At 40.7% G+C, this 11,625-nt stretch overlaps 1 protein-coding gene across 2 annotated transcripts in view; it reads left to right on the top strand.

The window, feature by feature from the left end:
- The first annotated feature begins 6,374 nt into the window (after positions 1-6,374).
- The window catches only part of ECT2L (epithelial cell transforming 2 like), a 62,965-nt gene continuing 57,714 nt past the window's right edge, over positions 6,375-11,625 (top strand). The window contains exons 1-2 of one of the 2 annotated variants that reach the window (XM_088024241.1): positions 6,375-6,476; positions 7,650-7,762. In XM_088024241.1, the coding sequence (XP_087880367.1) occupies positions 6,375-6,476; positions 7,650-7,762 (215 nt within the window). The remainder of the gene's footprint in view (positions 6,477-7,649; positions 7,763-11,625) is intronic. The other variant, XM_028121357.1, reaches the window with a different exon arrangement.

Raw genomic sequence — 11,625 nt, 5'->3', positions numbered from 1 at the left:
AGATGATTTTCTTTAGCCTGCTTTTCTCCTCTGTAATCTAACTCCCAGGGTGAAGGTGAGGAGTGAAGGAGCTAGTGTGTGGGGAAGAGATTTACTAGCACAGTGCAGGTCAGAGTAAACACTCAAACACAAATTAAGAGAGGTACAGCATTTATTACGTGGCTCCCTCCCCACTTTGATTTTGTAATGGTATGTATGTTAAATCTAGTTCTATTAGCAATAGATCTAGTTCTAAATGAGAAGAACCACAGATTGGGGTCTCCTATTTCATTCCCTTCTTGCAACACGCTTCAGAAACATTTAGAGCCCTTGTTTTCCAGGGTCATGTAAGAAAGAGGCATCCAGTTGGTGTCACCCACACTGGGGCCTCAATTCAGTGGACACCTGGGCCATAAGCAAGGCAGCGGCTGGACCTTTACTTTTCTGGGTGTGACTCACTGCTTTGTGTAAGAACAAGAGAAATCCTAAATGATCAAGGAAGAACTTCATGGTATAGTATTTTGGCTCTTGGAGAAGGGGCACAGGGAAAAGATGAAGAATGGATGAGAATTTGGTTTTGTACACTTAGGTTTTGAGTTGCTCTTGGTAATAGAAGATATTGGGGACCACCATATTGTAAACATAATTCACAAGAAGTATTCTTGCCCCAGAATTCACATTCCAAATGAGCACCCTAAAATACTTCCCTTTCCTCCAATTTGCTGATGTTGTGAAAGAATAATCTGTCAGATATACATATTAATTCAGTTCTAAGGTTATTTTACCATTTACCTCACTTAACATCATGATGGAAATTACTAATAAGATCTACAGAAGTTGATAATTGTCACAGTTGTGACACAGATGTCAAATCCTAATAATCAGTGAAGGAATCTGGCTTTTTCTTAGCTTGTAACTTGCTTTTCAGTCCTTGAATTTGGAAAATTAGGGGATGTGAACAATTATTCATCTACTCATTCAACAAATACTTGCCAAGTGCCAAATCAATGCAGGCATTATGCGGTAGGCAGGTTCTAAAATGGCTCCCAATGACCCCAGCTTCCTGATATCCATGCCCTTGTGAATCCCCTCCCCTTGAGTGAGGGCTAGACTTGTTTCTAATGCAGGGGTTGCCAAACTTTTTCTGTAAAGCGTCAGGTAGTAAATATTTTTGGCTTTGTGGGCTATATGGTCTCTCCCTAATTACTCAATTCTTCCTGTTACAGTGTAAAAGTAACTATACACAATATGTAAATAAATGTGATTAGCTGTATTCCAATTATTTACAAAAGTGGTTGGCAGGCTGAATATGGGCTGCCAACCACATTTGCTGACCTATGTTCTGACTAATCAAAAAGTGATGGTGTAATGCTTCTGAGATTATGTTACACAAAGAGTCCAACTTCCATCTTGCCTGCCCTGTCTTGCCATTTCACTTGTTCACGTGGGTGGAAACCAGCTGCCATTTTATAAGCTAATAAGGTATGAAGCTCACATGGGAGGGAATCCTCCAGCCAACAGCCTGCAAGGAACTGAGATCCTGTTCCAGTAGTCTGTGGGAACTGAATCTTGCCAACAACCACCTACATGAGCCTTGAAGTGGATCCTTCCCCAGTCCAGCTTTTAGATGACTATAACCCCAACTGAAAGTTGGTTGTCAGACTGTGAGCCAAAGGACCCAGTCAAGCCATGCCTTGATTCCTGACACAGAAACTGTGAAATAATAAATGTTTGTTATTTTAAGCCACTAAGTTTTGGGACTCTTTGTTACACAGCATTAGATAACCACCATGATAACCATATCACATAGCCAATACACATTATGATAGGCTCCTATAAGACTGAACAAGGGGAATGCTGCTTATTATTTCCTCCTCTTAGAGATTCACAATGAGTATCAACATATTAAGGTTTCCAAAACATCTTATAAAAAAGAAACTTGTTTAATTTTGTTCAATCAATCATTTCCCAAGCATATTTAACCATGCATCCTGTTTTTCTGGGAAGTGTCTATTAATATTTTATGGAGCTACTGTTTAGAGAAATATAAAATGCTGGAATATGAAAAAAAATCATTCAATTTAAAGAAGTAGCGCTTGCCAACATGCCATTTCTCCCTGGGTTGAATAACTAATCAGCAAAATTGACATCTTAGAAGAACGCAAATAATCCCATGGAAATTTATACCCCTATCTCTATCTCTTCCATCCCTACATGACGTACTGTACTCGGATATTTAAGCCCGCCAGCAGAGATAGTGACTATTCTTTCTGTAATGTTCAGCTCACTATGTAACTCAGTAATCCTTTAACACAGAGGATAATAACACTTTTAAGAACTTGCTAAATCAAAACTCCTTATGTTGGCTCTTGGAGGGATTTCACATAACAACAGCTGGGCATCTTAGGAAACTAAGGATTTGTTTTGATTTAATGTTGATTCAGAAGGAGGTATTTAATTTCCCACATTGCCATGAGGTTTTTATCTGAACAACACATTATTATACTGTAGTTTGCCAAGGCACAGCATTTCACTGCTTTGCTTTACACATGAGGAAACTGAGGCTCAGAGGCTAAATTATTTGTAAAGCTTCACTTGGAGGAAAGGACAGCCAGAGCAGGGATCAAAATTTAGTGTTGTCATGCAACTCTCTGTAATATTTCCAAAATTATTCTGGGGTCCCTGGGTGCCTAAGTTGGTTAAGCATCCAACTCTTGATTTCGGCTCATGATCTCAGGGTTGTGGGATCGAGCCCTGGGTCAGGCTCCCCCCTCAGCGGAGAGTCTGCTTGAGATTCTCTCTCTCCCTCTCCATCTGCCCCTCCCCCTGCTCTCTCTCTCTCTCTCAAATAAATAAATAAAATCTTAAAAATAAAATAAAATAGTTCCTAATCTGGTACATGCCTTTCCAACATATTCATTTTTAAAACACGCTTTCATCTCTCTTGAGTATGGTAAGAATAGAGGACCTGCAAATGTTTGTCTTATTCTCAAAATCTTCTGGCTCCACCATAAAATTTCTTCAGCTACTCTGGGCCACATTGTTCTCTCTCTTCTTGGAATTTATAGCAACAGAGGATCGCTTGGAAACTGAGACATTTCTGATGCTGGAATCCCAGCTAGAATTTCACCGACAAGTGGTCATCCAGTTTGTGTTTTAATATCTCCGGTAATGGACATAGCCTCCTGAGATGGCTAACACTGCTGAAGTGATTATTTTCCCACTTAGGATGATCCAAAATCTTGTCTCTCCGACAACATACATCGTTGTTAATTTTATCTTCTGGGGATTCACAAACCATGTGTAATTGATTTTATATATAAAAAGCCTTCAGATAGTTGATGTGTGTATGTACAGTGTGGGAAAGGGGTCCAATTTCTTCTTTTTTTAAGCAGATGCTCTGTTTTCTATAAATGGAAAAATCCATCTCTTCTTTGACTTATCCTCTAACAAGTACCCATGTATACAAGAGTCTGTTTTGGACTTTCTTCTGTTCCCCTGGATTAGATATTTGTCTTCATACTAATGCCACGTCATGTTGTCGTTCCAGCTTTATAGTGAGTTTTTATATCTAGAAACACATCTCCCTCCCTGGTTCTTCCAGACTGAGTTGACTATTTTTGGCCCTTTATACTTCCATAAATATCTTAGAATCAGCTTTTCAAGTTACACACACATACCGCAATATCTCTTAGGGTTTTTTTTAATTAAAATTGCATTGAATTAGTGGATCTGTTTGAGGAAATTAATCTCTTCATTCTTCTGAATTCTCTAATTCATGAATAAAACATATCTCTCCATTTATTTAGGTTCTTTAGAAATGTTCTTAAAGAAAATTTTATAATTTTCTTTTTTGACTTTTTTTTTTTTTTAAGTAGGGGTTGGTTCTTGAACTCACGACCCTGAGATGACTAATATATTTGGCTGAGCTGAAATCAAGTGTTGCGCTTAGCCAGCTGAGCCACCCAGGCCCCCCCAAATTTTATAATTTTACTCATAAAGTTTGTACTTTTATTTTTTTTCTAGATACTTAATAGCGTTTGGTGTTTTATAAGTGATATCTTCTTTTCTTTTGAGAGAGCAAGAGTGAGTTTGGGGGGAGGGGCAGAGAGAGAGAGAGAGAGAGAGAGAGAGAATCTTAAGCAAGCTCCATGCCCAGCACAGAGCCAAGGCAGGGCTCGATCTCACAACACTGAGATCATGACCTGAGCCGAAATCAAGAGTTGGATGCTCAAGTGATTGAGCTACCCAGGTACCCCAAAAAATGATATTCTTTTTTAAAGCTTCTTGATCAAAATAGAAGATGTAGAAAAATATGCAAATCATAAGTGTAGAACTCAATGAATTGTAAAGTGAACTCTCCTGGGTTCCTACTGCTAGATCAGGACCTCTACCCCAGAGTCACGTCTCATGTCCCTCCCAGTCATACCCTCTCTTTCCTTCCCAAGGGTAACTACTATCTTGACTTCTAACACTGTCATGTAGAACTTTGTATAAATTAAACCATATAAAATGTAGTCTGTTATTTCCAGCTTCTTTGTTTAATGTCTTATGTGTGTGATTCACACATATTGTTGTGTGTAGTGGCAGATTGTTCATTGATATCCAGCATTCTAGCACACGGATATATGACAATATATTTATCTATTCGGCTGCTGGTGAATGATTGCACTGTTTCCAGTTTAGAGCTATCCAATGTAACTGTGAATGTGCTTGTGGATATATTTGGTCCACATGTTCATGTTTTTCTGTTGAGTCAATTGTATGCACATGTTCAACTTTAGCAAATAATGCCAAACCATTTTTCAAAGTACTTATACCAATTTGCATTTTCACCAGCTGAATGTGACTATTCTGGATGCTCACCAGCACATGGCTCTGTCGGTCTGTGCTGGATAAAAAATTCTAGGTAGCTTGAAACAGAAATCATTATTTTTCATGATTCTGTGGGTTTTCTGGCCTCCCCTGGACATTTCTTCTGCTGCCTGTTATAGTCTGGGTCATTCATATGGTTGTAGTCACTTGGGAGCTCAGTTGGAACAGAATACCTAAGATGGCGTCATTCACACATCTGGTGCTTTGACTGGGTTGGCTGAAACAGCTTTGGGCTGGCTCAACCTCTGTTTCTCCATATGGTCTCTCATTATGCTATAATCTAGCCCATGCTTATTTACATGGCTGCTACATCCTAAGAATACAAAAAGACAAACTGCAAATCTTCTTAAGGCCTAGGCCCAGAAGTCACACATCTTCACTTTATCAACATCCTTTGGTTAAAACCACGAGCAACTGAATTCTGCTAACAACCACATGAAAGAGCTTCAGATCCTTCAAATGAGCTTGGAGTCCTAGCCAACGTCTTGACTGCAGCCTTATGAGAAACCCTGATACCTTATGGCCTTAATTGGGTCCCCCCCCCAAATTTCATGTTGAATCCCTAACCTCCAGTGTAACTATATTTGGAGGCAGAGGCTATAAAGAGGTAATGAAGGTTAAGTGAGGTTATAAGGGTGGGAGCTCAATCCAATAGGACTGGTATTTTTATAAGGAGAGGAAGAGACACCAAAGATCTCTCTCTCTACCCCCCGCCCATCCCACCTGGTTTGTGCACAGAAGAAAGGCCTTGTAAGAACCCAGAGAGAAGGTGGTTGTGGACAGGCCAGGCCGAGCGGTCCCATCAGACACCAGCCCTGACAGCACCTTGATCTCAGACTTCTAGCTTCCAGAATTGTGAGAAAATAAATTTTTGTGGTTCAAGGCACTCAGTTTGTGATATTTAGTTATGGCAGCCCTAGCAGACTGACTAGGTACTCCACTATGCTGTGCATAGATTCCTGACCCACGGGAACTCCAAGATAATAAGGTTTTTTGTTTTGTGCTATTAAATTTTGGGGTCATTTGTTACACAGCAATGGATGACTAATACATCAGCCTAAGTTTGTTCTCTATGTCCTCTTTGTGTCCTAAAAAGATAGGTAGGTGGAGTGCCCTTTTTAAGCCCTTCAGATTATTGCTTTCCGGGGAAGAAAAAAACCAGTATTCCTGGCTGGTAAAGAATTGTTCCAATTTCTGAGTCATTTTCCCAGCAAAGTGAAACACAACTCTGGTTTAGATTCATATTTGGGTGCAAACAGATGAGAGCAGAGTAAATTGCAATGACTTGGAGTTCATGAACTCCTTGTGCATATTTGTGTGGATTATCCTCCACGGAGATGTATATATATGATTTGCTGTAATTTTATCTCTATAAATATAGAGATGTAAATGAATGGCTGCAATTAGATAATTCCTATAAGGACAACACTAATATACTGGATGTTTCTAGGTGATCTTCATTAAGCATCTATTGAAATGAACCTATACTTCTTAGGGCTGGAAGAAAATAATTTGCTGAGATGTCAGCTGGGGATTCTTCTAGAAAAACCTTGGAAATGGAGTGCTTCCACACAAGATTCAGTGCCTGGACACCTTTCAGCAACAAGTCATTAAATAGACAGGTAAATTACATGCTCTAGGACAAAACAAGTTTAACTTGTAAGGTCAATTTTACTGTGATATATTGGGTCTCATGTTGCCATAAAACACAACAACAATGAAACCTCTAAAGAATTTAGTTTTGGAGTCACTTCCAACAAAAATAAACCAGCACTTGTCTGCCCCCCAAACAGTCTCTTCTCACCCCAGTCTCCAACTCCTACTTTATGGGGAGACTCAAGGTCTGCCTCCCTTTTCCTCTGTACCTCTAGGGACAATAGAAGGCTCCAGAACACACAGTATACTGGGGGAGGAGACAAGGGGAGGTGCTTTTGGTAGTGCTTGGTGTGGAGAGTATTAATGTGTAATTAATTCTCTGCATATTTCTTTAACCTTCTCTTCCTTCCCATGCCAACAGTTCAGTTTGATGGCCTGCGGATGCCCACTCTTTTGAAATGTAGTCAGGAAGTAGTCATTGAATGGCTTAGGCTTAGGCAGCTCTGCCAGCCCTTAATGGAGAAGGCCCACAGCACTTGCGTGGTTCAGGCCTGTTCCCAAGGGAAGGACACTAGCCAGGCTGGGCCTCAAGCCTGACCCAGTAAGAAAGCCAGTGGGTTTGTATATGTCATCTGAGCAACGCTGGACTGAAACCCAGGTTTGGGGGGACCCTGGTCCTTGGTGTATCTCTTCCTTAGAGACGCATCTAACAATGGCTACTTAGCAATATTTATTGACTTTGGTTTTGGTGGGAACTATGAAGGTGTAGGACCGTGGGTTAGTAAAATCATACCTACTTCAAATGGTCCTGTTTTCACAATTCAAGTGTAGCCTGTATGTGTTTTCAAGATGAAATGTTTGGAATCTGTTTCCCCAGGCCACATTCGTTTAGGTAGAAACAAGAGCCAGGATTCATTACCTCTTTGTTTTCCAAAGGGGCCCTCTCCTAAGGCCCCACTGTAATCATATCCCCTGGCCAGCCTTTCCCACCAGCCCACCGAACAAGCCTGGGCTTGTCTCTCTCCCCAGATAAAAGCACCTTAAGCTGAGGGAAGAGACCCCTCCTACGTAGTGAAAAGTGCTTTGTGAACTGTAACGTGCAAATATTAGCTGTGAGTTTGCGAGATTGCCAAAGGATTGGTTAGCAACTAAGAATAGACTGAACTCTACAGGAAAATGATATTTTCTCCCCCTTACAGCTCTTTCAGGAAAGAGTTGCTCTTATAAGTCATTGGTTTGACCTCTGGACCAGCAAGCAACGTCAAGAATTCTTATTTACGATTTTTTTACGATGCACCAAATCACAGTTAAGGTAAATGTACCCTAAGGATGCAATTATCATTGGTTCTTAAAGGAAATAAAATATAGTAAAATGTTTATATAACATTCTAGGGTTTCTCCCCTCCCCCCCAGAAGGAACAAATAAAACAATTGGTATTTTAAGGTTTATGAACAGAATCTTCTAGTGCTGCTTTCTCCTTGAGGATGAAATGGAACCTTGGGGGCTCTAACACCTTCCTACCACAGTGGGATGTTTGGTTTTTGCAAAACTCAGAAGCTTTAGCCAGTGAATTTTTAACATTCCCTTAGAATATTGGCTTCTCCTCAGAACTATCAGACGGATGGACAGTATAGTTCAAGTAGACATCTGGCACATAGGCAGTCCATAAATAATTGTTACACGAATGGATGGATCTGAAAAATACCCAAGGAATGACCATGGTAGCAACATTTAGGAATATGCACAAGACTCGATCGACGGTGGCCATGGTTGCCAACAGGTCCTTGTTCTTATTCTTACCGTGGCCTCCTAGAGTGTCTGTCGTTTGCTTTCAAATACTCCAGCAGAAATGGTGTGCTATTTGAAAGTGTTAGTTGAAATTGCATGCAAGAACAGCTAGTGTTTTCATCACGAATTAATACTCCAAGGGTGGTTAGCTAGCATTGTGTTGGAAAGGTCACAATGTCTCAATTGTTACAAGATACTTTGCTAATGAGCATAGCAAATTTCAGACATTAGTTATTATCAGAACAGCCAGTAACTCGTTCATGTGTCAGATGAATGTTAGAAAGGCACTCTCTTTGGTAAAATTAAAGCTATTCAGACGTGGGACGGAAAATGTTTCAGACAGCCCTCCAACATGCCTGGACCTGGTTGAAGAATCCAGCCAGCCCTGTAGCAGGTGCTTGTATAAGGCTTTATCCCCAAGCAAATGGCGTTGTCAGTCTGGGGATTTTGGGTAGCCTGAGGCTCTCAAGGAGGGTAACAGTAGAATCCCCTTTCTGGAACACTGTACTTTCTCAATTGAGTAAACCTTTCGCCCAGACAGAGAGCTGGGACTTCATCAAGCCCACGGAGGAGACTGTATGAATGTGGTTGGGGCTTGTTGGCTAGGTGTGTTTAGGGAAACTCTAGGTATGGCATCATTTGGGGTTAGTTGTTTTCACTGCAACCTGGTAGTGAGGTTGTTGGGAGAGGCTAACCATTAAACTTCTTAGGTAACTTCCAGAAAGTATCAGGAGTTGTGCAAAACAAAATTGGCTTATTTTAGTTGGCAATACCTGCCTTCCACTCTTTCTCACACTTCCTCTCTCCCGTCTCTTTCAATCAGCCGTTTCATCTCTCCTACCTGCTTGCTCACCTTCTCCCGTGTCTGCTTTCTCCTGCATCCGGGGGTGCATGGTGGGTTGTTAAGAGACTGCCCCTGATGGAGTCACCAAGTCACTGGAGGGAGACACACCTTCCTGGCTGTGTTGAAAGAGGCTGCAAACACAGGCCACCGAAAAATAGGCTCTTTCGTCAATGCTTAAAAATCAGGGAAGGGAACTTTTTATAGTAGTCATTGGCTAGGTTTCCTTTTACTCCAACTTTACAGCTTTTAAGATAAAATAACAGACCAAAACCCACATCCATAATTGCTTGTGGTACATCATGTTCTAGTTTCAGGTATCATAAACCACGCAATTTTAGCTGTAACCACTGGAGGTCATTAGAGATCTTGTGGTCTATTTTGAGGCTCATTAACATTGGGCCTGACATTTTTGTCACTGGAAATTGTATCCTTTGTCTGGTACCTGAATTCTTACTGTGGCACAAGGATATGGAACTAACCCGTTCAGTGGAATTACCTCGCTTTGTTCTGTAGCAGCTATGTCTGCAGAGGGTTGTACACCGTAGTTGCATGAAGCTATTATTCCATAGTCTGGACCGATGCTTGTAGAAGTTGTATGTCAATTTCTGGTCTCTAGAGCTGGCATCCTGAACCCAGCTCTAATTTCTAGTGGTGGTTTGTTGTTGAACATCAATTCGTTCATTCTGCCAAGTCTGGATTAAGTCTTTCTTCTACTACTTCCTCTCCATCTCTTTGAGTCAGCCATGTCTTCTCTCCTGCCAACATTTACAGAAACCATTTACCGATAGTCTAATCCAATTTGAGTTGTGCTTGATTTTGATTAAATCTAAAAGCCCAACTCATTTTATTTTTTAAAGTTAGTGCAATCAAATTTCTTTTAAACACCTTTATTGAGATATAATTCACGTACAGTAATATTCATCATCTAAAAGATACAAAGTTAGTGGTATTTACAGAACTGTGCAACTATTACCACAATCTAAGTTTAGAACATTTTCATCACCCCAAAAAGAAACCCGCTACCCATTAGATGTAACTCCGCATCTCCATCCCCAGCACTGGGTAACCTCTAATCTACTTTCTGTTTCTATAAATTCGCCTTTTCTGGACTTTTCAAATAAACGCAGTCTTACAGTATGTGGTCTTTTGTGACTGGCTTGTCTCATGTATTATAATTTCGTTAAATAACAAAAGGCAACCAAGTACATGTAAAGATCGAATTGGCTTTATTAAATGGTTCATGAGGGCACCTGGGTGGCTCAGTTGGTGAGATGCCTGCCTTTGGCTCAGGTCATGCTCTCAGGGTCCTGGGATCAAGCCCTGCATCAGGCTCCCTGCGCCGCAGGAAGTTTGCTGCTTTCTCTCCCTCTGCTCCTCCCCCCTGCTCGTGCTCTCTTCTCTCGCTTCCAAAAATAAAGCAAATCTTTAGAAAAATGTTCTCAAGTATCTAAAAGCCTTCATAAAAAATGTGCAATGAACATTGTTATTAAATAAATAAATAAATCGTTCATGAATCGGGAAACACCCCATCTAGCAAGTACAGCTGCACTCTGAGAAGTTATACAAAACAAAATGGAAGGAAAGTGTTTATGGATGGAGGGTGGGAGCAAGAAAGTTAGCAAAACAAAAGGATTGTTCCAAACAAGGCTGTTGGCTGGGGGCGGGGGGGGGGGGGGGGGGGGGGAGCAACGTGCCGTATCATGCAGATTCCCTCATCTTTCTTTGGGGGATGGAGAGGACCCGGGTGAGATGGAAAGAAAAATGTTCCTGACTGACCGGTTAAGGCCCCATTTGTGGGGGAGGTTGAAACTGCAATTAGATTGGGTATTAAGCCCAGTTTGGCAGCTCGGTCTAAGTGACACCATTTGGAGCCTGTGCTTTGCTTTTTTTTAAAACAATGTTCTCAAGGTTCATCCATTTTGTAGCATGTATTAGTACTTCTTTCTTCTTTATTGTTAAGTAATAGTCCATGGTATGGATATACCATATTTTACTTATCCATTCCTAAGTTGATGGGCATTTGGGTTGTTTCCACATTTTGGCTACTGTGAATAATGCCGCTACGAACATCTGTGTGCATAGGTTTTGCTGTATGGATGTCTTTCTCTTAGGTCTATACCCAGGAATGGAATTGCTGGGTCAAATAGTGACAGTGCAATCAACTTTTCATTATTAAACATTTCTTTTGAAACCTGTTTGTTCCTGTAGTCCCTGTTCCTCCACCCCTGAATAAGCAGGTGAATACAGGAGAGAATTCAGCGTTACTCGAACGTCTGAAATCTTTCTATCTAAGCTAGACTGTATCTGTGCAATCTGTGTTTTCAAGGCAGAGAAGTCATTGTTTAGATGTTTTGTCTTATAACTTCTGAATAATTTCATTTTAATTCAGGCAGTTATAGCTACAAAGCTTAACTAGGATATTGTGGTTTGGTTGGGACTGTGTTGTCACAGTTTTCTTTGAAGGTTTCTTCTTAATCTCCATGAGATATGTTCCAGTATCCAAGATTTTTCTCTTTGTCCTTATATCCCATATTGTTAAGAT

This window comes from Eumetopias jubatus, unplaced genomic scaffold, assembly GCF_037043125.1.
Source record: "Eumetopias jubatus isolate StellerSeaLion01/CBP00866 unplaced genomic scaffold, mEumJub1_p1.0 scaffold_6, whole genome shotgun sequence".
NCBI lineage: Eukaryota > Metazoa > Chordata > Mammalia > Carnivora > Otariidae > Eumetopias > Eumetopias jubatus.
This window is presented reverse-complemented; position numbering and strand designations above follow the sequence as displayed.